At 49.8% G+C, this 25,389-nt stretch overlaps 1 protein-coding gene across 3 annotated transcripts; it reads left to right on the forward strand.

The window, feature by feature from the left end:
* Positions 1-2,555: 2,555 nt before the first annotated feature.
* On the forward strand, positions 2,556-25,267 carry SHISA5 (shisa family member 5). Of its 3 annotated transcripts, XM_015102442.4 has the most exons (6): positions 2,556-2,715; positions 5,892-6,051; positions 17,693-17,743; positions 23,640-23,755; positions 23,900-24,076; positions 24,157-25,267. In XM_015102442.4, the coding sequence occupies exons 1-6, from the start codon at positions 2,658-2,660 to the stop codon at positions 24,234-24,236; spliced, it is 642 nt and encodes a 213-aa protein (XP_014957928.2). In that variant the 5' UTR covers positions 2,556-2,657; the 3' UTR covers positions 24,237-25,267. The 3 variants fall into 3 exon arrangements, with proteins under 3 accessions (XP_014957928.2, XP_042092212.1, XP_027813481.1); XM_042236278.2 differs by lacking the exon at positions 17,693-17,743; XM_027957680.2 differs by lacking the exons at positions 2,556-2,715; positions 5,892-6,051; positions 17,693-17,743 and adding an exon at positions 22,067-22,146.
* Positions 25,268-25,389: the final 122 nt, after the last annotated feature.

A 25,389-nucleotide genomic window follows, 5' to 3' on the forward strand; every position in this document is an offset into this window, starting at 1 on the left:
TTCTGTTCAGTTGCTATGAGCTGCATTACAGAGGGGTCTCTTCAATCAGTCCCTCCCTGGGGCTCTCAAGATAAAATCTCAGTCTCTCAGCATACGGCTCTGAATGGAAGGAGGCGGGAGCTGTAGCTGAGGGAGTGGGGTGGAGGGGTGTCAGATTGCACCCCTCCAGGAGCTTTCAGGAAGGATTAGTGAAGGAAAAGCCCCACTCATGTACTTTCCTCCCACCTTCTGACCACCTGCAGCTGTCTTCTGTTGACTCTAGAGGAAGGGAGAGAGAAAGAGGGAGCCCCAGGACAGGGTAGGGTAGAGGAAGGATGTAGAGGGAAGAGAAGACAGGCTGGAACAGCCATCGAGTATGCTCAATGGCAGAGATAGATGCCCCAACCTGGCGAGTGCTGGGGCAGTGAGGGTGGGGCGAGCGCAAACCAGAGAGGACAGTGGGTGCTGTCAGCCCAAACTCTGGGGAGTGATTTCTGGGCTGATGCTCAGGGGAAAGTGGTCCATGGGCTAAAGGAGATCCTTTAGTGCCTTTTCCAGTTGTTATCAAGCACCCGCTGTGTGCACGGCCCTGTGCTGGATAACAAGACATAGTCCTTAGACCCCAAAGTAGCAGAAGACACCCACATAACCCAAGGTGTGGTGCTGGGCTGGGGGTCACAAGGGCTGTGGGAACACCTAGAGGAGTCCTAACCCAGACTTGGCATCTCCAGAGTCTTCCGAGAGGAGGAGCTGTTTCAGTTGGGAGCCAGGGAGGGTGGGGGAATGTGCGTGGTGGATGCAGAGAGCAAGGAGGCACACGGAGCCCCAGTCAGTGCAGGAACTGAAATCAGGACTTTGTCTTAAGAGCTGTGGGCTTCCCAGGTGGCTCAGTGGTAAAGAATCCACCTGCCAATGCAGGAGACCTGGGTTCGATCCCTGGGTTGGGAAGAGCCCCTAGAGAATAAAATGGCAACCCACTCCAGTATCCTAGCCTGGGAAATCCCATGGACAGAGGAGCTTGAGGGGCTACAGTCCATGGGGTCACAAAGTCAGACACGGCCGAGTGACTAACACTTGCACATGGTCAAGCTAGGTCCACAAATGAGTGTTTGTTTTTTAAAATTTATTTTTGGCTGTTCGGGGTCTTCGTTGCCGTGCGGGCGTTTCTCTCATGGTGGAGAGAAGGGGCTGCTCTCTAGTTCTAGCGCTCATTGTTGTGGAGTGGGCTTCCCTGCTGGTTCAGACTGGAAAGAATCTGCCTGCGATGCAGGTGGGTCCAGGATGGATCCGTGCATCGGGAAGGTCCCCTGGAGGAGGGCATGACAACCCACTCCAGCGTTCTTGCCTGGAGAATTCTATGCACAGAGGAGCCTGACAGGGTCGCAAACAAGTCGGACACGACTGAGCGACTCACACGTCTCACTTTTCAGTCTTGTGGACCACGGGCTCTAGAGCACAGGCCCAGTAGCTGTAGAGCCTGGGCTTAGCTGCTCCGCAGCATGTGAGATCTTCCCAGATCCGGGATCAGACTAGTGTCTCCTGCATCGCGGTGGCTTCTTTACTGCCGAGCCACCAGGGAAGCCCCTCCACAAAGTGTTTTCAAAGGCCAGGTGAAGGTCAGAATCGCAGGATATGTGATCAGCACACGTGCAGCTCGGATTGATGGATGGTGAGGTAACAGGGTGGCCTCACAGGTGTTAACCATCCTGGGGCTACCTGACCATCAAGTGGTTACTTTCTTCCATTTGGTGGTAGTTTTAGCAACTATAAAACAGCTCAGGAAATGTGGATCAGATAGTATTACCTAGGTGCTTCTGAGAGGAGCGACGCAGCGGAGGACATGGGGAAGAGGTCTGTGCTGGGAAGTCTCCGTAGGGTCCTGTTCCTTTCCATCCTAACCCACAGTGAGGGGGCAGTCAGCCGGGGCCCCACCTCAGGTGCCCTGTGAGAGCCCAGTGCTCTGGCAGCCGGCAAGGATTTGGGCCAGCTGGCCCAACCCTGAGGCAGGTCGTGGCCCACAGTGTGTCTGGAAGCAGCTAGTTCTTTTCCCTCAGGCTGAGCCAGCCCAGCCAGGCGTGCCCTGAGGCAGGCGGTGATCCTGCCTGGCGGCAGGGTGAGGAGACCTCCGGGATAGGGGTGTCACCCCTGGCAGCAGGGCGATGGAGTGTCCTCAGAGGTGGGGTCCCCCGGAAGCCCCGGATCTAGGCTTTCAGAAGGGAACCTGTGTCTCTTAGGCGCCTACTGTGTGCGGAGGTCTGCTCTGGGCGCCGTCTTGGCCCAGAGCTACTTGAGGACCGAGGATGCCCTGGCAGGTGGGGAACCGGAGGGTTTAGCCCGCAGCGCCCAACGGGCGCTCAAGTGTTAGGAAGTGATCCCCGCGAAGACCCCTCTGCGGACCCGAGGGCGGGGGCGCGCAAGGGCCAGAGTGAAGGCAACTTGGGTGGTCGCCTGCGTCCGGGAGCCTGTCTCCTGCGGGCCGACCCCGGACGCGTCCCAGGCCCCGAGGCTGGGAGGGGCGTCCGCTTCCCCTCCTCCCGTCCCTCCTCTCGCCCCCGGGCGGGGTTCCCGGAACGGCCGGGGCGGGGCGTGGAAGCCAGCGGCCGCGCGGGTCGCTGAGGTTTGCGGCCACAGCGGCGCCGTCTGTCGGTCCGTCCGTCCGTCCCCCTGCGCTCCCAGCCATGGCCGCGCCCCGCATCCTGCTGCTCTTGCTGCTGTTGCTCCCGGCGCCTGAGGGAGGTGAGTCTTGGCGGGTGGCGGGGAGTTCGTCCCGGGCAGGCAAGGGAGGCGGCCATGTCCGCGCCGTCCCTGGTTGCAAGCCCAGGCGGCGCCGTCCCCCGAGGGACCCCAACGGAGCCTCATAACCCCGAGGCAGTGTGCGGACCCCACGACTGGTCTGTCCTCCACCCCAGCCTCCCTCCCGTCTGCACTGACACTGCCCAGACCCCGGGCATCTGCCGTCATTGTTCTGCCCTGGCATGGTGGTGGTGGCTGCGGGGGAGGTCTGTCCTCAAGGGTCCCAAGGGCTTGCCTTCTCAGAGGCTGGGGTGGGATTTCCTGCCTGGCCTTAGGGAGGGGTGGTGGCCGCAGGGAGGCCTGGCCCCTGCATCTGAGGCCTTCCCTGGCCTCAGTTTATTGGCTGGGAGCCTCCCCCTTCTGCCTCCATTGCCCTGGCCGTCCTGGAGACCACTCAGGCTGGTCCCCAGGGTTGGATGAGACACTTAACTGTTGTAGGTTGATTGTAGACTGATGAATCCCAGATGGTGGAGGCCCGGATGGGGAACTTTTAAAGGTAGGGAAGTAGAAGAGTGCCCTCCCCTTGCCCCACCCGTCTCCCTAGGAAGCTGAAGATCCTTCTGGGGTGGGTGTTTTTCTCCAAGGGAAGGACTTTGTTTCCTTGGGACTGAGAGGAATCTGGAGGGCTTGGGGTGGGAAGTTCCAGTGAGGACTGGAGACTCTGGTTCAGAGTGTCTGGGGTTCAGAAGAACATTTGTGTCGTGGACTTTTGGCTCAAACACTCAACCTGTCTGTGTCTTAGAAGCTTGGGCTGGGCTGAGGCTGATAAGTCTGTAAAAGGAGGTAGGTTACCTGAGCTACCCAGTAGGATGGGCTGTGCTGGCCTTATCTGTGGCCAGGTGGATGGCTGGCTGGGTTGCACCTGTTGGTGGGCCCACCCTCTGCCCTGCAGCTTTGCTGAGAGCCTACCACCTAGTTGACCCTTCTCAAGGAGGTCAGTCAATGCCTCTGTCTTTGGACCTTGCTCCACCAGTGGCCCCAGGGTGCTTGACACTGTTGGGATGGAAAGATTTCCTCTTGTCCTGTAGGTTCTTTGGCTGGTTTACTAATTACACTGACGTAAGACAAATGAACAGGAGAGAAAAACAAATGTTTAAAGACATTCCAGTTATATCTCTGGAATGCATGAGCGATCCAAGGAAACTGAGTAACTTGCTCAAATGGTGGACTAGGTCTTCCCTGTAGCTCAAACGGTAAAGAATCTGCCTGCAATCCAGGAGACCCAGGTTCGATCCCTGGGTCTGGAAGATCCTCTGGAAAAGGGAATGGTAATCCACTCTGTATTCTTGCCTGGAGAATCCAGTGGACGGAGGAAGGAGCCTGGCTGGCTACAGTCCATGGGGTCACAAAGAGTCGGACATGACTAACACTACCACTACACTTCCGGTATGCATGGGAGACCCAAGGAACCAGTAACTTGCCTAAATGGTGCCTCACTTTGAATGCTGTCTTGAACTAAAGGCGAAAGAGTCACGATATTGGGAGTCATGAGGAAAAACCCAGTAAAGAAGGGGTAAAATTGTTACGCAGATTGAAATCTGTGCCTGCAGCCTTGATAGGTTTCTGGAGATATGGTCCTTACCCTCTTCCTAGTACGGCAGTGAAGTTCCTTCGTTTCTTTTGTGATCCCCATGAACTGCAGCCTGCCAGGTTCCTCTGTCCATGGGATTTCCCAGGCCAGAATACTGGAGTGGGTTGCCATTCCCTTCTCCAGAGGATCTTCCCTGCAATTGCAGGTGGATTCTTTACCACTGAGCCCACAAATGGAGGTTTCCTTTATACTTGCAAATGTCTGTTACAAAAGGGTAACTCCTACTCATTTTCAGAGCTTCTCCTTTGTCTGCAATTTCTCAAAAATAAACTGCTGAAAATCCATCCTTAGCCCAAAGAGGAATGTTTGGGAGTGGCAAATACACTGACCAGGCTGGGTCTCCAGATGCTGCCCGCTGCTCTGGGGGTGAGGTCAGACAGGGTTCTTAGAGTCCTGGTGCTGTGCCAGGACTTTCTACCTCAGGGTTTATCATCAGGATCATCCCCAGTCTACCACAGCTGTCTGGGCCTTGCTGGACTGGGTGTTCCATTTAGGGTCTGTCAGGGTGGCATCCAGGACTGTTCTCTCCTGCTGGTGGACACCAGATCTGTGCTGATGTAGCCCAAGGATGCTGGGAACATTTGGCTGTAGCAGCTTCCTGGAAGTCGGCAAACTGTGGTCTATTTCCACACCTGTCAGCCAGGTGTACTTAGATCCCAGCTCTGGCTAAGAGCCGTGTAATGGTTTTGGGGCTCCACATGGTGCTTGGCTACTGAGGGCGTGGACATTTCCTAGCCGCCTGCTGCAGGCCCAGCAGCAGTGCAGGGACACCACCCGGACACTTCTGTGGTGGGAGTGACTGTAGCCGATGGTGAACTGGTCAGGAGACAGTCTGCTGTAAGGCTATGGTCTGTAAGCGCTGGCCCCTGGAGTCGGAGTTTTCAGCCGGGGCCGAGGCTGCCATGGCTGAGAGGTGGGGACAGAACGTGAGGATTAAGAACAGCTCAGTCCACTCTGTGCTTCCAGTGCAGGGGCGTGGGTTCGAACCCTGGTCGGGGAAGTAAGATCCCACATGCCATGTGGCATGGCCCAAAAGAAGAAGAAAGAATGTGTCAGTCTAGTCCCTAGCTGTAGGGGGGACTGCTTTTTTGGGGTGTGACTGCTGGGCTTGGGTGGCTCCCATAGAAGGGGACCTAGAGGAAGACTTCGATGGGTAAGTTGATTTGAAGGTGGAGGATGGGGTGACTTTTAAGGTCCTTTGTAGTCTGGATGCTGCTTTGTGGAGCCTGGGCTTGATCCCCTGGCTTGAGGCTGAGGAGTGGCCGAGTCAGACCCACATGTAGAAAGTTCACCATCCCATCTGGAGGGCAAGTGGACTGATGGGAGAGGGAGGGGGCCCAGGTGGGTGCCTCTGCTGTGGCCTATGGGAGAGGGTGAGGCTGGTTGGGGCAGTGGCCAGAGGATGCTGCGGAGATGGCCCGGCTGGCTCTGGCCTGCTGGCCTTGCTGGGGAAGGGGCGGTGTGGGTTGGGACAGGGCTGAAGGCTGGCCCCGTGGCCACCAGTGAACAGTGTTTTTATGTGTTCCAGCCCAGAGTCAGCGGTGTAGGACTTCCCCTGGGCTCAAAGTCGACGCTGATTTGGTCTGTCCTGATTTCTGCTGCGGCCACTGTTACAACCAGTACTGTTGCTCGGACGTGTCGAAGCAGGTTGTGTGGACAGACAAAGATTGCCAAGCCCCGGAGGCCAGGTGAGTGCACCTGAGGTCACAGGTGGGCGGCCTGCGCCTGTCCAGCCAGCCTGTCAGTCCTCTTGAGATGATGCTGGAGCACTCACTGGACTGCCCCGGACCTTCTGTTCCTGTGATCCCTTGCGCCTCCCCCAGCCTCGAGTGCTGAGCAGGTTTCTCAGGGGTTGGTGGCCTCAGCCAGCCCTGTGGCTTACCCCTGGGTGTGTACCAGCATGTCCTCAGGGTGGGCCCCTTGTGCGAGTGTATCCCGCAGCGTGCATGCACCTGGTGGGGGTTGTATGTGATTTGTGCAGGACTCTGTGTATCCCACTGTGGGCGATACCTGTGTTTTCTTGCCATGGCCCATGGATTTACATTGCCTCTGGGGTTTAAACTGTTTTGTAGGCAGGAACCAAGGGGCTCCCATCTGTGTCTTCCTTTGTCATTCTTCGTGTTTCTTGTGTTTGGCCCCAGAGAGTTGAGGTGGTCACACTCCTCAGCTCATGGCAAGTGATCATTGTTGGTTTGGGCAAGTCCAAACCCCCATCGTCTTACACATCTTATTTAATCATCCATGACCATTGCATCCCCTTCGTATTCCATAGGCAGCCGGTCAGTCTGTTGTGTTCTTTCATTTGTGTGTGTTGCAAAGTTTATAGTCTGTGGGCAAAATGAACCCCCTTACTTTTTATTCTAAATTTTCATTTATTTATTTTTGGCTGTGCTGGGTTTTCATTGCAGTGCACGGGCCTTTTTTTTCACTGTGGTTAGTGGGGGCTACTCTCTAGGTGCAATGTGAGGGCTTCCCAGTCTGGTGGCTTCTCTTGTTGCAGAGCATGGGCCCTAGGGCATGGGGGCTTCAGTAGTTGGGATTCCTGGGCTCTAGAGCCAAGACCCAATAGTTGTGGTACATGGGCTTAGCTGCTCTGAGGCATGGGGGATATTCCCAGACCAGAGATTGAACCTGTGTCCCCTGCATTGGCAGGTAAATTCTTATCCACTGCACCACCAGGGAAGAGGACTGCAAAATCTATTCTGATAGCTTTAAAAAACAGGAAGATGTATTCCATTGAAGTTTATGGTAATTATTGGATTTCTGGGATTGTATTCAATATTTGCTGTCTTATTTTGTGCTTTATATTTGTCTCCTCTCTTCTAAATTTCTTTCTTTCTCACTTACTGTATTGCCTTTTTTTTAATTCCATTTTTTCTTCTACTGTTTACTTCTTTTTCAATTTGTATGCTTTCATTGTTTTTTTCTTGCCTTATCACACGGGTCAGAATCTCCAGTACAATGATGAAAAAAGTGAGAACAAGAACAAAAAGTGTTAAGAGACATCCTTGTCTTGTTCTCAGCTTCAGGGAGAAAGCATTCACTATTAGGTATGTAAGCTGTGGTCTTTCCATACCTGCTCTTTATCAGGTGGAGGAAATTCCTTTCTGTTCCTAGTTTCCTTGGAGTTTTAATCCTGAAGTAAGTTTGAATTTTGTTAAGTATTTTCCTGCATCTTTAGAGATAATTAGTTGATTTTCTATCTTTATTCTGTTAATATGGTAAATTACATTCATCTCATTCTTAAGAAATATTTTCTCTGAGCTGGATTTAAGTTGATGGTTTTTTTCTCTGGCTTCTATTATCTCTGTAGAGATACCAGTTCAATAGTCAGTTGTCCAGCATTTAAAAAGAAAATCTTTTTTCTTCCCCTTTGACAGATTTATAAGATTATTTTTGTTCTGGTTTTTGGTATTCTTCAGTTACACCATGATATACTGAAGTATAGATTTATTTTTATGAGTTTTTTTTTGATGGAGACCATTTTTTAAGAATCTTTATTGAATTTGTTACAGTATTATTGCTTTTATTTTATGCTTTGGTTTTTTGTGAGATCTTGCCTTCCCAACCAGGGATCTAACCTGCTCCCTCTGCATTGGAAGGCAAAGTCTTAACCACTGGACTGCTAGGGAAGTCCCTAGATTTTTTTTTATTTATGCTGTTGTGGATTTGGTGAGCTTCTTAAATCTGTGGTTTAGTGTCTTTCATTAGTTCTAGAAAATTCTCTGCTACTCTTCAATATTAGCCTTCCTTCTTTTCTTCTGGAGCTCCGTTTAGACATGCTGCATCTTCACAGCTCGTCTGTCTCTTCCATAGTTTTGTCTCTGTATTGCATTCCAGACTATATCTTTTAGCCTTTTAGTTAATTTAATTCTTCATATATGTTTAATCTGCTATTAAGCTGATTCCTTGAGGTTGTTTTTTTATTCTGTTGTAACATAAAATTCACATGCAGAAAAAGTACATTAAAATAAATGTACAGCTCAGTGATTTATCATAAAGCAAATATCTACATAACCACTATTCAGGTCCAGACAGCAGAAGTCTCCTTGAGCTCACTCTCAATCACTGTCTCTCATCCCTCTAAGAAAGTGTTGATTCTAGCTGTTATATAGCTTTGCTTTTCTTTAGAGTTATAATACCCAAATATGCATCTCTAAGTTCTACAGCTTAGTTAGGGTTTTTTTTTTTTTTTTTTAGTGTTTATTTTTATTTTATTTATTTGTCTGCATCAGGTCTTGGTTGGCTGAGTCTTAGTTGCACCATGAGGGATCTTTTTATGCGGCATGCAAACTCTTAGTTGTGGCATGTGGGATCTGGTTCCCTGACCAGGGATCAAACCCAGGCTTCCTGCGTTAGGAGCGTGGAGTCTTAGCTGCAGGACCACCAGGGAAGTCCCTATAGTATAGTTTTTATTGGGGTTGGAGGCAGTATATATCATGCATTCATAAAAGTACACAAATATAAAGCATACAGCTCAGTGAATTATTGAAATTTAAACACATTCAGCTCCACGAAACCACCACCTGTCTGGGGCAAGAACTGACACATCATGGAATCTTGGAAACCCCCTCAGGTTACTTCCCAATCAGTATGCCCTCTGTTATCCCCAACCGTAACATTGAGCTGCTCTGTTACTCAACACACACAGACGTCATATGTACGTGACATCATACATCTATTTCTTATCTGGTTTCTTTCACCATGTGAGTTTCATCCGTACTGTGGTGTCCATTTCCATTGGTGTATGTTAGGTTTTTATACCACAGTTGATCCCTTGTAATGTTGGTGGACATCTGGATTGTTTCTTTTTTGGGGAGGGGTATTGCAAATAGTGCAGCTCTGAGCATCTTTGTACATATCTTTTGGTGCACATGTATATGCATTTCTGTTACTTTGTAACTGATTTTTATTTGTTCATTTTTTTCTTGGCTGTGCTGGGTCTTCCTTGCTGTGTGGACCCCTCCTCTAGTTGCAGTGGCGAGTGGGGGCTATTCTCCAGTTGCATTGCGAGGGCTTCTCGTTGTGGTGGCTTCTCATCGCAGAGCACAGGCTCTAGGCATGTGGGCTGCAGTAGTTGCTGCACGTGGGCTTTGTAATTGTGGCTCCTGGGCTCTAGAGCACAGCCTGAGTAATTGGGGCACACCAGCTTAGTTGCTCCTTGGCATGTGGGATCTTCCTAGACCAGGGATCAAAACTGTGTCTGCTTTGATTTGGCAGGTAAATTCTTTGCCACTGAGCCACCGCAGAAGCCCCTGTATGCGTTAAGTACGCATAGTAGTAGTTGTATAAGTCAGTACAGATCATTTCATTTGTTAATACATCATTGACTAGAGACATATCAATACGTTTTTAGAAAATGATACAATCACTATGTGAAGTGGTTGGAGCTTAAAATTGACCAAGGGTTTATTATATGACTTAGGACTGTTGTTACCATTCACATTTTGCTTTGTTTTTCTTCTAGCCTGTGTATATTATAAACACAAAGTTATTACTGTGAAATCTTCAGTGAAGAAGAATTTTTAGGTGAATTTTATAAAGATACTTTCTCTGACTGTCCAAGCAACATATACTGTAGTGTCTCAGAAAATGATAGTTCTCTCACTCTACAATGACAGGTTTGCTACAGATTGAGTATCCACATGTGTAGATGTCTCTAGGCTCTCTATTACATTATGTTGATTATCCTTGGGCTAAAGCAGACGTATAATTACTGTGTCTTTATATTATGCTTTGATAGTCTTCAATATTGTCTTAGTTATTTTTAGTCTTTTGTATTTCCATGTAAATTTTAGAATCAGCTTCTCAAGAAAACCAGCTTAGATTGCATTGATTTATACTGTTTTTGTAGAATTGACTTTTTACTTGATTGAGTTTTCCAGTCCATCAGCATAGCATATCTGTCCATGTATTTAGGTTTTCTTTCGTTTATTCATTTTTTCTTTTTCTGTTTGGCAGCTCAGTGTGGCTTGTGGAATCATAGTTCCCAACCAGGGATTGAACCCAAGTCCTTGGCAGTGAAAACATGGAGTCCTAACCCTGGGAATTCCTGGTTTCTGCTATTTTGATAGTGATGCTAAGAACCCTCTTTTATAAAGCTCTGAGTGCCTTTTAAAAGGAATATCTTTCTTGTGGGAAAATATCTGGGAGTAGAAATCCTGAAGCACTGGAGGCATGTGTTCAGTTTTGACAGATACGTCCAGCACTTGTTACCACTTACACTCCTACCAGCCAGATGAGAGCAGTCAGATTTGCTCCACACCCTTTCCAAACTGGGTATTGTAAATGTTTCTTTAAAAATTGATGTATAAGTACATAAATGCTTCATTTGAATCAAGTTTTAATAAATGTATACTTCTCATATTTAACACTTTAGTTAAGATACTGTTTAGTTGCTAAGTCATGTCTGTCTCTTTGCGACCCCATGGACAGTAGCCCATCAGGCTCCTCTGTCCGTAGGATTCTCCAGGCAAGAATACTGGAATAGGTTTCCATTTCCTTCTCCAGGAGATCTTCCCAACCCAGGGATTGAACCTGCATTGGCGGGCAGATTCTTTACCACTGAGCCACCAGGGCACCAGGCAGTAAGATACAGATTATTGCTGATTCCTAGAAAGGTTCAATTTCTGTAGTTTTGCTGGCTGGGTAGTAATATCTGATTGTGTTGTTTTCTTTTAAGATTTCGGTTTTTTGGGACTTCCTGGTGGTCCAGTGGTTAAGAATCTGCCTTCCAATACAGGGGGTGCGGCCTTGATCCCTGGTTGGGGAACTAAGATCTTCCATGTTGCGGGGCAACTAAGCCTGTAGCAACTAAGTGTGCTACAACTAGGACCTGACATGGCCGTATAAATGAAAACTTTTTAAAAAAGATTTCAGCCTTTTGAAATTTATTGAGACTCATTTTATGGCTTAGCATATCCTGTACCTTGGTGAGTGTTTCCGATATATTCTGCGGTTGTTAAGTGTACTCTTTTTAAGTGTCAGTTAGGTCAAATTGTTGATAACAGTGTTTAGATCGTTTTTATCCTTATTCGTTTTTGTTATTCTTGTTTTGTTGATTACCAAGAGACTACAGATATGTTTATTCTTTTAGTTCTATCAGTATTTGCTTCATGAGGTCTAATACTTTGTTATTAGCTGCATACATATCTAGGATTGTTTCCATAATAAAATGAATTGCTCATTTTTTTTAATTGCTCATTTTATTATGTCTGATACTCCCTTTATCTCTTGTAATACTATAAATCCCAAAGACAGTATTTTCTTCCCTTTCTTTCTTTTTAAAATTTTATTTAGATTATAGTTGATTTACTAATGTTGTGTTAGTTGCAGATATTCAGCAAAGTGATTCAGTTATACATTCTTTTCCAGATTCTTTACCCATGTAGGGTATTACAGAATATTGAGTAGAGTTGCGTGTGCTGAACAGTAGGTCCTTGTTGGTTGTCTATTTTATATGTAGTGATGTGTATGTTAATTTCAAGTTCCCAATTTGTTCTTCCCACCCTGATTTCCCCTTTGGTAACCATAAGTTTGTTTTTGAAATCTGTGAGTGTGTTTGTTTTGTATATAGGGTTCATTCAGGTTGTTTCCATGCCTTGATATTATAAATAGTCCTGCAGTGAGCATCGGGGTCCATGTATTTTTTTGAATTATGGTTTTTTTCCAGATATGTGCCCAGGAGTGGGAATGCTGGATCATATAGTAGCTCTATTTTTAGTTTTTTAAGCAACCTCCATACTGTTCTCCATAGTGATTGTCCCAATTTACATTCCCATCGACAGTGTAGGAGGGCTTCCTTTTCGCCACACCCTCTCCAACATTTATTGTTGGTAGACTATGTTTTTGGCCATGGGGCATGTGAGATCTTACTTTCCTGACCAGAGATTGAACCTGTGCCCTTGCGGTGGAAATGCAGGGCCCTCACCCCTAGACCATCAAGAAAGTCCCCCAAATTATTAATTCCATCTTGTTTTTGGCCATACTACACAGCACATGGAACTGCCCTACCCAGGGATAGAACCCATGCCCTCTCCCGTGGAAGCCTGCAGTCAACTCCTGGACCACCAGGGAAATCGCTAGACCTTTCGATGATGCCCATTCTGACTGGTGTGAGGCGATCCCTTGTTGTAGTTTTGATTTGCATTTCTCTATGATGTTGAACATCTTTTCATGTGCTTTTTGGCTATCTGTATGTCTTCTTTAGAGAAATACAGAATTTTTTTCATGGTTATCTGAAAAAAGTTTATACAATTTTAAAGGTTACTTTCCATTATAGTTATTACAAAATATTGGCTATATTCCCCATGTTGTACAATACAACCTTGAGCCTACCTTACATCCAATAGTTTGTACTCCCACGCTTCCACCCCTGTGGTGCCCCTCTCCCATCTCCCCACTGGTAACTACTGCTTTGTTCTTTGTATATGTGAGTCTGCTTCTCTTTTGCTGTATTCTCTCGTTTGTTGTATGTTTAGATTCCGCATATAAGTGATATCTTACAGTATTTGACTTTCTTTGACTTATTTCATTTACCATAATGCTGTCCAAGTCCATCCATGGTACCGTAAATGGCAAAATTTCATTCTTTTATGGCTGAGATGGCACCCCACTCCAGTACTCTTGCCTAGAAAATCCCATGGACGGAGGAGTCTTGTAGGCTGCAGTCCATTGGGTTGCGAAAAGTTGGACATGACTGAGCGACCTCACTTTCACTTTTCACTTTCATGCATTAGAGAAGGAAATGGCAACCCACTCCAGTGTTCTTGCCTGGAGAATCCCAGGGACAGGGGATCCTGGTGGGCTGCTGTCTATGGGGTTGCACAGAGTCAGACACGACTGAAGCGACTTGGCAGCAGCAGCATTCCATTGTGTACATGTATGTGTGCACACACACATGTGTACACACACCACATCTTCATCCATTCGTCTGTGGATGGACACTGGTCGCTTCTATACCTTAGCAATTGTAAATAATGCTGCTATGAACATTGGGATGCGTGTATCTTTTTAAATTAGTGTTTTTTTTTTTTTTTTTAATGTATACCCAGGAGTGAAATTGCTGGGTCATATGTTAGTTCTCTTTTCAGGGTTTTTGTTCGCTTATTTTGGCTATGCCAAGTACCATGCAAGATCTTAGTTCCCCAACTGGGGGTAGAACCCCAGCCCTTGGCAGTGAGAGCCCAGAGTCGTAGCCTCTAGACTGCCAGGGAATTACCTATTTTTAATTTTGTGAGAAATCTCCATACTGTTTACCACAGTGGCTATACCAATTCCCAGCAATAGGGCCAAAGAGTTCCCTTTTCTCCGTATCCTTGCCCGCATTTTTTATTTGTGTTCTTTTTGATGATAGCTGTCTGGATTGGTATGAGGCGATATGTCATTGTGGTTTTGATTTGCATTTCCCAAAGACAGTATTTTAATTGTCTTTTTTGCCTTTATCAGTATCTTTATTTTCTCTTCCTTCACGTTTAAGCTTCATCTGAGACATGTTCCTTCTACCTTTCATACAGGTAGACTGGTGTCAAATTTTCTTGGCTTCTGTTTGTTTGAAAATGTCTTTGTTTTACATTCCTTCTTAAAGGATATTTTTCCTGGTATGGATTAATAGGTTGGAAGGTATAAACTTTCAGTAGAGTTCAGCATTTTGAAGCTTTCGTTCCATGGTTTCCTAACGTCTGTTGTTTCTGTTGAGAAATCAGATAATGGTTTTATTATTGCTCCTTTGCCAGTGGCATGTCTGTTTTCTAATTTTTAAGTGTTTTCTCTCATGTTTGGTTTTTACCTAGGTGAGTTGTACCTAGGTGAGTTTTTCTTTGAATTTTTGCTGCTTGGGGCTTAAGATATTTCTGAAATCTGGCTCTGCCAGTTTCGGAAAATTTGCAGCCATTATCTTTTTTTTCGTTTTATCATTTTTGCTAGGAGAAAAATAATTTTAATAGCATGCATACCTCTTTTTAAAGATTGCTTCTACTCCATTCTCACATTTCTTCCTCTGGGACTTTAATTACACATATGTAAGACCTTTTCTTTGAGAGTCCCTTGGACTGCAAGGAGATCCAACCAGTCCATTCTGAAGATCAGTCGTGGGTGTTCTTTGGAAGGAATGATGCTAAAGCTGAAACTCCAGTACTTTGGCCACCTCATGTGAAGAGTTGACTCATTGGAAAAGACTCTGATGCTGGGTGGGATTGGGAGCAGGAGGAGAAAGGGACGACAGAGGATGAGATGGCTGGATGGCATCACTGACTCAATGGACATGAGTTTGGGTGAACTCCGGGAGTTGGTGATGGACAGGGAGGCCTGGCGTGCTGCAATTCATGGGGTCGCAAAGAGTTGGACACAGCTGAGCAACTGAACTGAACTTAAGACCTTTTCTACAACTGTCTTCCATATTTCACTTACTGTCTTCTGTATGTACATTTACCATCGTTTTGTGTCTCTAGGCTTTAGTGTATATATATTTGTTTGGGTTTGTCTTCTAGTTGATTGATTATATTTTGAGCTGTCTAATAAGTTACTGATTTTTGCATGATTTTTTAGTTCTAGAATTTTTGTTTCATTTTTGTTCGCAGTTCTCCTAAACTGCTGCTGCTTCTTTCCTTTGATCTCCTTGAACAAAGGTCACAGTCTGAGAATGTCAGTGTTTGGAGCCCCTGTGGATGTTTCTACTGTCAGTTGTTTCCTATTTTCTAATGTTCTCGTGTTCCTGGAAATCATCATCAGTTGTGTGCCAAACATTGTATTTGCAGAATGAATTATAGCCATTTGGAGCTCAGGACTTCCTCCAGGAAGGACTGATAACTGCTTTTGCCAGGGACACGAGCACTCTAAGGTCATCTTGGCCTGATTGCGGAAACTGAGACGAGTAGAAGCTGAGCTCCTTGCTGAGTTTCTCCTTGCTGTTCAGGACCTCAGTGGTTAAGGATCTTCCTGCCACTGATTCATGTCAATGTATGGCAAAAACCACCACAATATTATAAAGTGATTAGCCTCCAATTAAACAAACTAAAAAAAAAAAAAAAACAAAGAAAGGCAGACTAGAATGAGTAAACATGTGAAACTTTGGGCTAGATACAGAATTTATATGAAACAGAAAAATCTTGATTTATGATCTAAAATATAAAACGATCTTAAAGGCATTTTAAATAAAATTTGAATTAATAATTAAATGAATTTAAACTGTAAGTATGTTAGACCTCAATAAAATAGTTTGGTTTTAAAAACAAAAAAGAAAAAGGAGAATCTACCTGCCCCTGCAGGAGATGAGAGTGCAAGCCCAGGAAGATCCCCAGGAGTAGGAAACGGCAACCCACCCCAGTCTTCTTGCCTAGGGAATTGCCCTTCTGAAATAGGCTGGTGCCCCTAGGAGAAAGGGGGCTTTCGATGCCAGGCCCACCTCCATGGAAGTCTCTTCCTGCTCCGCCCCTGCCCCCCTTATCCCAACTTGGTATGCTTTACTCTGTTATTGCTGGCTAAAGCCTGCACACTGGTTTTTTTTGAAAATATTTTTTCCTTAGCTTTACTTGTCCTTCAGATTTAGGATATAGTTATTCCTAATTCTCTTGAATTTTTCTGTTTGTTTCTTTTTTTTTTTTTTTTTGAGAATTTTCAAATACATACAAAAGCAGAGAGAATAATAACCCCATATACTCCTTGCTTGCCCCCCTGGTTAGCAATACTCTGCTGCTAATGTTCCACCTACCTCTCACTACTTTGTTTCCTGGGTCTTTTAAAACCAATCCCAGACGTGAAAATGTCTCCTTAAATGTTAGTTTTTTCATCGTACAAGTGAGTCCTTTATTATTATTATTTTTAAAATAATTATTTATTTGACAGCATTGAGTTTAGTTCCATCATGGATGATCTTTTGTTGTGGTGTGTGGGCTCTGTAGCTGCTGTGTGTACTCAGGCTTAGTTGCCCACCACGGCATATGGGATCCTAGTTCCCCGCCCAGGAATAGAACCCATGTCCTGTGCATTGCCAGGCAGATTCTTAACCACTGAACCACCAGGGAAGTCCCAAGTGAGTCCTTTAAAAAGAAATATGATCGTATATCTGGAATACACTTGGCACAATTACCGCAGTTTATTTAATAGCTTTTAATACTAGTCTTCAGTTGCTTTCACCTGTTTCCCAAATGCTTTTTTTGCAGATGGTTTATTTAGTTCAAAGTTACTATTATTTGAGGGGGGGGATGGGATGCTGCGTCACACAGCTTGCAGGATCTTAGTTCCTCTCCTAAGGATTGAACCTCGGGCCACAGCAGTGGAAATGCCAAGTCCTAACCACTGGACCTCCAGGGAACTTCCAGTAACTACTTTTTTAAAAAGCTCTGTTGTACCTATAGTTATTTACCTCTTTTCATTCTGTATTTTTGTCTTGCATCTTTTCTCCTTTTCTTCATTAGTCTGGCCAGAGGCCCACCAACTTTGGTTCTGTTCATCTTCTCTGTTATTTTCTGTGGCTGCTATTTGATTTTTGCACCTATCTTTGTTAATTCCTTCCTTATTTGGGGAGTTTGTTCTATTACATTTTTCCTATCTTCTTTAGTTTCCTACCATATCACTATCAAAGCTATACATTTCCTTCTAAGAATTCTTTAGCTGTGTTTCACCTGTTTTGACCAGTGGTGTTTTTATTTTCATCTGGTTTTACAGATTTCTCAATATCCTCTATGATTTCTTATTTAAGCTACAGCTCTTCTGTTGTAATATGTTGGTTTCTCAAGGTATGAGAGTTTTTGTTTTTAGCATTTTGTTTTGAACTTTATGATGTGGGTCTTTTGTTACTGATTTATAACTTCCTCCCATCGTAGTTGGAGGAAATAATTTGTATGATAGCTGTCTTCTCAGATCTCTTGAGACTGGTTTTGTGGCCCCATATGTGTTAGTGTTTAGTTACTCAGTTGTGTCCGAGTCTTTGTGACCCCATGGACTGTAGCCCAGCAGGCTCCTCTGTCCATGGGCATTCTCCAGGCAAGAGTACTGGAGTGGGTTGCCATTTCCTTCTCCAGGGGATATCTTCCCAACCCAGGGATTGAACCCAGGTCTCCTGGATTGCAGGGTGGATTCTTTACTGTCTGAGCCACCTGGGTGGTCTCTCCGAGAGAATGTCCCGTGTGTGCTTTAGAAGGATGTGTGGCTTTGTAGCCTGAAATCCTGGTGTGTGTGATATCTGTCCTCTGGAGGCCACCAGGGCCCCACCTTTCTGGCCCATTATGGGGTTGGCTTTTATGCATGTTCTGTGCATGTGCTAAGGTTGTGTTTGTTCCTGGTGTGCTGGGTGGGGTGCAGGTGGTTAATTGTGAGATTTCCTCTTTGCAGTGTCCACACTGAAGCGTCCACCTCCATCTTCGACGACGACCCCATGTCCAAGTACGTAACCTGCAGGCTCGGTACATCGTCCCAGCAGAGGTGACGGGGGGCTCAAGAGGGCTTCGGGGACTGCGGCGGCACAGAGTCCTTGGGGTATGGCCCCGGAGAAGCTGTCGCATGTCTGAGCTCCAAGAGCTTTGATTCTTGTGTTGGGAAGTTTTCTTCATCATTGTGCTGGGGATTGGGGTGACTGGCTGACAACTGAAACGCTGAGGGTGGAGGTTCACATTGACCTTGGTGATGGTGTGGGCTGTAGGTGTAGGTGATGGGAAGGGGGTGACCGTGATGGGGGCGATAGTGGCAAAAGGTGATAGTGATCAGGTGGTGGCACAGGGAAGAGGTGTTGGCTACAAGGCTGAGTGTGCGGTGATGGCACAGTGATGGTGGGGATAGAGTGATGATGATGGTGGTGGCCGTCTGGTACTGGGGCAGGCCTGCGTGTTCGTGTTGATGGTGGAGAGGTTGATGGTAATGGGTGCTGTGATGGCGTGTAGAAGGGTGACAGGCAGATGTATGATTGTAGGCCGTGAAGTGGCGAAGGGGGACAGTGGCAGGGAGGGGTTGGCATAACGGTGGCAGGGTTGGTGGTGAGGGGGCGTAGTCATGGGGGACACAGGTGTGGTAAAGGTTCTGCGATAACGGATAGTGCAATGTCATCTCACGGTCTGACATCCAGCCAGTGTGGGCCTCTTCCTGGGGAACACCAGAGAGGGCTCGGCGCAGCGCTGGGGTCTGAATGGCGTTTCCCAATGAAGACCACCACTTCCTGGAGGATGACAGGAACGGGTGGGGCGGGTGTGGCAGGCTGTGTGGGAGGCAGCGTGGTTTCCTGGTCTGGCCAGAGGGAGGCTGGGCTAGTGGGAAGTGGCTGAGGGAGGGGCCAGGGTGGGGTGCCCTGCTCTCTGCCCTGCTCGAGGATCCAGGTCAGAGAACGAATGGGGTTCACATGAAGGGCTTGGGTTTGGGTGGGATCGAGTGTGTTGAGGGTCAGTGACATTTGAAGAATGGCTGTAGGAGGCGCTGAGAGAGAACGTTCAGAGAAGGGCAGGAAAGAGTAAGGTGGCCTGGTTGGTGAATGAGCATTGGGCGCTGTGTGAGAAACGTGGATTCCACATCGCAGAACGAGATCCCCCGGGAGCAGAGGAGACGTGGGTTCCTGGGGGAAGCTCGAGGGCACCCTCCCTGCCTTTCTCGAGGTACCTGAGCCTGCAGCCTTCCCACTGGGCCATCTTGCCTGTCCGCTGGGAGGATCCTTCTCCCCTCTCTGGGCCTTCTCCCCATCCTGCCCCACCTCTCCTCTGCTTCTGAGCGGAGCCCCAGCATGGCATCCAGCGCCTGCCTTACAGGGTTGAGGCTCCAGGAGCAGGTACTGGGAGGGGCTGTGTCTCCTTTGGGTGCCCCCTTGACCACCCATCAGGGGCCACCCTCTCGGGTGAGCATTTGTGTGCTGCCTCCTCGGCCGGGGGCACCGTTGATTGTCCACTGGCACGGTGGTTCCTTGGGGTGCTCCAGCCCTGTTTGGAAGCTTCTGCGAATGCTCCGCAGCGGAAGGACCCGATGTGCTGAGGGGTTCTGGGCCAACTCCACCCTCTCCCCACCTCTGCCCCTCCTTCTTCATTCTTGGTCCGCCCCCACCCCGGCTCTTCCTCTGGGCAACTCCCTGGGTTCCCCAAGAACAAGGCAGCAGGTCGGAGCACAGCAGTGCAGGTGAGACTCCATCTGCCTTCAGAACCTAGGCTCTCTCTGTGCTCCCCACAGAGTGGACATGCTATCGGTGGGTCTTCCTGCCACTTTAGTAGGTGACTCCTGTCCTGCCCTGCTGATGCTCAGTGGCTGGTCCATGTAGTCCCCCCCCCCGACCCCTGAGCTTTCTTGGTTCCCCATCACGGTCCTTTCGGGTCCTAATGTCATTGTCCCTTCTCAGCTCCTTTCATTCACAGGATCATCCAGCAGGAATGGTGTGTTTTGAAGCACCTGAGTGGTGGAAGCTCTGGCTGCGGGCCCCAGGCTGGTCACTGCTGACCCTCCATGCCGGCTCTGCCGTGAGAATACACTAGGAAGGCAGGGAGGTCTGGTAGCTGAGGCATGGGCATGGCCAGCCTGTGTTAGTTCTGGGCCCTCACAGCACCCTTCCCTCAGTTCTTATACCCACTGGGTCACGGCCACGTGCTGCCTGGCCAGTGTGCTGGTGGGAATGCTGGTGTCCAGCTCGAGATGGCCCCTTCACTGCTGGGACAGTGGGGGTCTTTGGGCTCCTAGAGACCTTCCCATTCAGCCCTGCTGCAAGCTCCTTGCCTGGGCTCTTGCTCCCCTGGCCTTCTGTCCCTTCCTTCCTAGGCCGACTCTCGCCTTCTGAACTTGACCTTTGGGCTCCTTGACCTCTGGGGGGTAGTTAGCCTCAGCCTTCAGAGGTGTGATTCTGTTCGTATGGTGGCTTTGTTGGGGCCATGGATCCCTGCCCCACTGTGTAGTCACCCCTCATATATTGCTGTTCCTCGGGGCATCAGGCCTTGCTGTCCCACCTGGGATCCCTGAGTGACTTGATTCACTTGTCAGATACTTCCTGAGCACCCGCTGTCTTGGCCAGGCATTGGAGACAGTGATGGTTCAGGGCTGGCTGCAGTCTGTGCCTCTGTGAATCCATAGGCTGGAGGCAAGATGCACGGTAATCCAGTGCTCACGCAATCCAAAGGAGTGTGTGTTGATAAACTGAAGTAGCCAGGCAGTTGATTCTGTAAGAGCATTTATCAAGGAGTCTGACCTTTTCTGCATGATCAGGGGTGGTGTCCTACAGGCAGTGAAGTTTTGATCTGAGAACTGAAAAGTGACCAAGAATGAATTATATAGGGATGGGAGGAAAAGAGCCAGTGGGGTGGTTTTGTAGGAAGAACTGCCTGTATGAAGGCCCTGAGGGAAGACGGAGCACACAGTGCTTCCAGAAGCTAACAGGAGGACTTCCCGGTGGCCTTGTGGTAAAGACTGTGCGTCCACTGCAGGGGGTGCAGGTTCAATCCCTCGTCGAGGAACTAAGATCCCACATGCTACATGGCACAGCCAAACAGAAAAAGGTGAAAGGAGGGTGATGTGGCTGGATCATACAGGAGGGAGGGTGGGAGTCCCCCCAGCCACACAGGGAGTTTTATTTTATTTAGACTTAAAAAAAAATAAATTTTATTTATTTATGGCTGTGCCTGGTCTTCGCCGATGCTCGGGCTTTTCTCTAGTGGTGGGCTGCCCTCTAGCTGCCCTCTAGCTGCGGGCATGGGATCCTCACTGCCGTGACTTCTGTTGTGGAGCGCGGGCCCCGGGGCACATGGGCTTCGGTAGTGCCTCCCGGGCCCTGGAGCACAGGCTCAGTAGTTGTGGTGCCCGGGCCTAGTTGCTCCGTGGTGTGTGGGGTCTTCCTGGATCAGGGGTCCAACCTGTGTCTCCTGCATCAGCAGGCAGAGTCTTTACCACTGAGCCACCAGGAAAGCCCTTTATTTAGACTTTTAATTGAAGATGGACATTTGCTTTGTTGTGTTACTCTCTGATGAGACAAATGCTGGATTTTTTTCCCTCTCTTATCACACTATTAGTTATTAATGTTAGTCACTCAGTCGTATCTGACACTTTGTGACCCCATGGACTGTAGCCTACCAGGCTCCTCTGTCCATGGGATTCTCCAGGCAAGAAAACTGGAGTGGGTTGCCATACCCTCCTCCAGGGGATCTTCCTGACGCGGGGATTGAACCCGGGTCTCCTGCATTGCAGGCAGATTCTTTACCATCTGATTCACCAGGGAAGTCCATTATATATCCTCACAAAGAGAGAAGTACAGATACACACACATTACACAGAGTTTACAAAGAAATTATAAAGCAAATTCCTGCATGATCCCAGGAGCTCCAGGAGCCATGCTAGTCTCTTGAGCAGGAGCAACAAGATCAGACATGCCAGGCTGGCCACGGGGACTTGGGTGGTTTCAGATTTGAGACCGGCAGCATGCACTGGTGGGAGAAGAGGAGCTGAGGGGAGTGGCCGGCGGGCCCTGGGTCTGCGGGTGGGCTCAGATGGCTGAAGTGCCCACTGAGTGGACGGCTGGAACGGGGCTGGCGGGCTCAGCCAGGCAGAGCAGGAGGGTGGTTGGGGACCCCATGGACAGTGGGGAGGGGAGGCAACTCCGGGAGCTTTTCCCTCCCCCATCCTGGCCCCAGTCTGGAGCGCAGCTGGGGCATCCACCGCAGTGTGTCTTTAAGAGGCTCTGTCCTTCCTGCTTCTGACGTCAGGGCTAGGGAGGGCCCAGGAGATTCGCTTTACTTTTCCTGGAAAGGGGAGGAGATTGAAACTGAGTGGCCTGGGGATGGAATGGGGAAGCCCCCGGGCGCGAGAGGCCCTTGAGTGAAGGCAGAGGCTAACATGGGGTGAGCCTGGGTGCTGGTACTGTGCTGTGTGTTAGATAGAGACGGAAGAGAGGAAGGGAGTGGGAGAGAGAGATTAGAGATTGGTGGGGGCCCTGCAGTCATGTGTCATTCATCGCGCGCGCTTGTGTGTGCGTGTGTGTGTGTGCGCGTGCGTGTGTGTGTACATGTGTGCACACACGGGTCTGTGTCTGCATCCTTGGTCAGCAAAGGGCCTGGGAGGAGCTTTCGGGTGAACGGCAGTTACAGGCTCCTCTGCTTAGGCAGGCGGCACTGGCTGACTCCCACTGTTCTGACTTGGGGCCTTGGTCTGGGCCGCACAGTGGCCAGTGGCTCCTGTTTTATGAATGCAATTGGGTATTTTGAGTCTGGGGCGGGAGGGTCTGTCCTTAGTCCATCCCAGAGCTGTGACGTCAGCTGGCCTATGAGATGGAAGACCCTCCACTCAGGGCGGGGAAGCGGGGACACCGTCCCCTCGACCTTCCTCCAGGCCTCAGGGGAGCCTACAGCTCACAGCTCACCAAGCCCCTTCCATGTTTTAATGGAACAGCTGGTTGGTGCAGTTCCCTTTTACTGGAAGGAATACTGCTTGCCCTCTGGGAACGGGAGGACAGCAGGGGGCTGTGGCTGCCCTTGAGAGTCGGCTTTGGTGGATTTCCCGCCCAGGGCCAGCCTTCTCAGGTGGCGGAGTCTCCACTCAGGCCTGGGCCTTGCTGAAGGGCCCGCGTAGGCAGGGAGGCCTCCTCTCGCCTGGCTCTTGGTTGACCCGCCTGCCTGCCCCTCGGGTTGGAGTGAGGGTGTATGAGGACATCTGGCATGGTGCTTGGCACCCCGCAGGCTCACCGTCACTCCAGGGGCCTGCAGCCATACCACTCCCTGCCGTCCTGGCCACACTGGTCTCCCCGCTCCTGGAAACTTCTCCCGGTGATTCATTACCTGTGCTTCCTGAGTCATTTTCCCTTCAGCCCTTGCCTCCTGTAATGGTCTGTGGGCTCCCAGAGGCCCTGAGTTGGTCTTTCTCACCCACGTCTGAGATTTGGATTCAAGCCACCCTAGGCCTGGCTGGTGGTGGGTACTGGGTGTGCGTGTGCTGCTGGCTCAGTGGAGGCGGACAAGACGAGTATGGGGGAGGACACCTGAAGAGCTGTCTCCCAAGCTCCTAAGGGGCATCCCGGGGGCAGCCAAGGTCAACCCCATACTTGAGGAGACACTTGAGGGTGAAACAGGGTCCAGCTCCACACCCCCGAAGCGCCTTTATCTGTGTTGCCCATTCTCCTCCAGCTAGAGAGGTGCCATCTGGGAGTGGGTGTGGTGTGGACTGCCGGTCCTGGGTGGGGGCGGGAGGCCCTGGATCTTGACTGGCTTTATTTAGGTTCTTTTTTTTGGCCGTGTGCGGCATGGGGGATCTTTGTTCCCTGACTGGGGATCGAACCCATGGCGCCGGCAGTGGAGGTGTGGGGTCTCGGCCACTGGAGCACTGACTGGCTTTCTGCCAGGTTCGGCACAGTGCTCGCCATCGGGGTGACCCTCTTTGTGATTGGCGTGGTCACCGTTATCATCTGCTGCACCTGCTCCTGCTGCTGTTTGTACAAGATGTGCCGGCGCCCGCAACGTGAGCATCCCCCCCTGCCCCACGGTGACCCCTCGGGGGCAGCACAGACCCGGGCGGTGTGGTGGGCTCGCCAGGGCCCTGGCTGGCCTGAGCTGGAGGGCGGGGTGGCCAGCCTGGCGCTCCTGACCGGGGCTCTCTTTGCAGCGGTTGTGACCACCACCACGGCCACCACGGTGACCCACACCCCTTACTTGCAACCGCCCAGCTACCCTGGACCAACGTACCAGGGCTACCACTCCGTGGTGCCCCAGCCGGGGCTGCCAACAGCACCCTACCCAACCCAGCCCATGGGCCCCCCCGCCTACCACGAGACGATGGCAGGTGAGTACGCCTGCCGACTCCACCATGCCTGACCCTCTGCAGCCACGGCCACAGCTAACTGGTGTCCTCTCTGTTTTCAGGAGATGCAGCCCTGCCCTACCCTGCCAGCCAGCCTCCTTATAATCCGGCCTACATGGAGCCCCCGAAGATAGTCTCTTGAGCACTCCCTGGTGTCTCTGGCTACCAGCTGATCTGTCCTGCGTGTGTGACTGGGTGTGCGGGTGCGGGCCTCTCTCCCCAGGCGTGGTGTGTGTGATGGCGATGAGGGGTGCATGAAGCAGCCCATGGCAGAGTTGCCGGGACCACGTTGTGCTCCCCTCCTCACTTGAGATTATGCTTCCTGGAACCCCACAGAACGGTTCTTTTCTAGCCACCCCAGCGAGACCTGGGGCTGGAGCAGGGATGCTTGTCATACTAGGACAGCTCAGCTTTTGTGTGGGCAGGATGCACCCGTCTTCCGGTTTCTGTGGCATGGCTAGCCGTCTTTGAAGCACTAGAGCCACAGTGCGGGCGAGCGGGTGAGGCTGAGGACTGCAGGTGGGTCTCGATCTTTCCTGTGGCTCCCACAGCCGGGGCCTTGCCCCGTGGAGGGTGGGTGGCCTGATTATCTGAACGCCTCAGGCGGAGCCTCACCCTTCCTGAAAACTATCTTTCTGGACCCTTCTCGCACCCTTCCTGGGACCACCTGGAGGCCCACACTTACCCATGGTTCTGGTTGCCCCGGTTGGCCCTGGCCCCTTTCACAGGTGGACAGGGCAGCCTCTGACCACTTGTCCACTCAGGTGTCCTCCCTGCAGTGTTTTTATTTTACTGTTCACTAACTATTTTACCTGTTTTCTGTTTCAAAATGTGTGTAATGGTTGCTGTGAGGCTGAAACCGTTGGGTCCTAGAGGGAGACTTCCCTGAGAGGAGAGGGACTCTGAGTTCCTGCTTCTCCATCACCAGCCTCACAGGCTACCCGGCTGCTGGACCCCGGGCCTAGGTGTGTCCTGGCAGCGGGGACACCTGGGTCAAGGTGTCGTCTGGACCAAAGGTGGAGGGGACCCTGAGGGGGCTCCTGTGACCTAGACACATACCTCGGTGTTCCCCACCCCTCTGTCTGTGTCTTACCATGTCGTAGGTTGGGACCTCTTAATGTGTTTGGAGTCTTGGGTCTGCACCCTTGTTTGTAATAAATGCAGATATTTCGAGCTGTTGCCTCCTTTCATTGTAGCCCTGGCTGCTGGGATTAGGGGTAAAGACTCATTTTCTGTGCCCCTGGCCCCAGGTCTCTGAGCGTGGGCAGGAAGCTGTAAGGCCACCACAGCAGGTA

Source organism: Ovis aries, chromosome 19, assembly GCF_016772045.2.
Source record: "Ovis aries strain OAR_USU_Benz2616 breed Rambouillet chromosome 19, ARS-UI_Ramb_v3.0, whole genome shotgun sequence".
NCBI classification, from domain to species: Eukaryota; Metazoa; Chordata; class Mammalia; order Artiodactyla; family Bovidae; genus Ovis; species Ovis aries.

Bases quoted from the DNA above. Each gene is read 5' to 3' on its own strand.
- SHISA5 (XM_015102442.4), top strand. From the start codon at position 2,658: ATGGCCGCGCCCCGCATCCTGCTGCTCTTGCTGCTGTTGCTCCCGGCG. The intron at 17,744-23,639 runs GTACGTAACCTG...GCTTTCTGCCAG, and splicing joins GACGACGACCCCATGTCCAA to GTTCGGCACAGTGCTCGCCA. The intron at 23,756-23,899 runs GTGAGCATCCCC...CTCTCTTTGCAG, and splicing joins GATGTGCCGGCGCCCGCAAC to CGGTTGTGACCACCACCACG.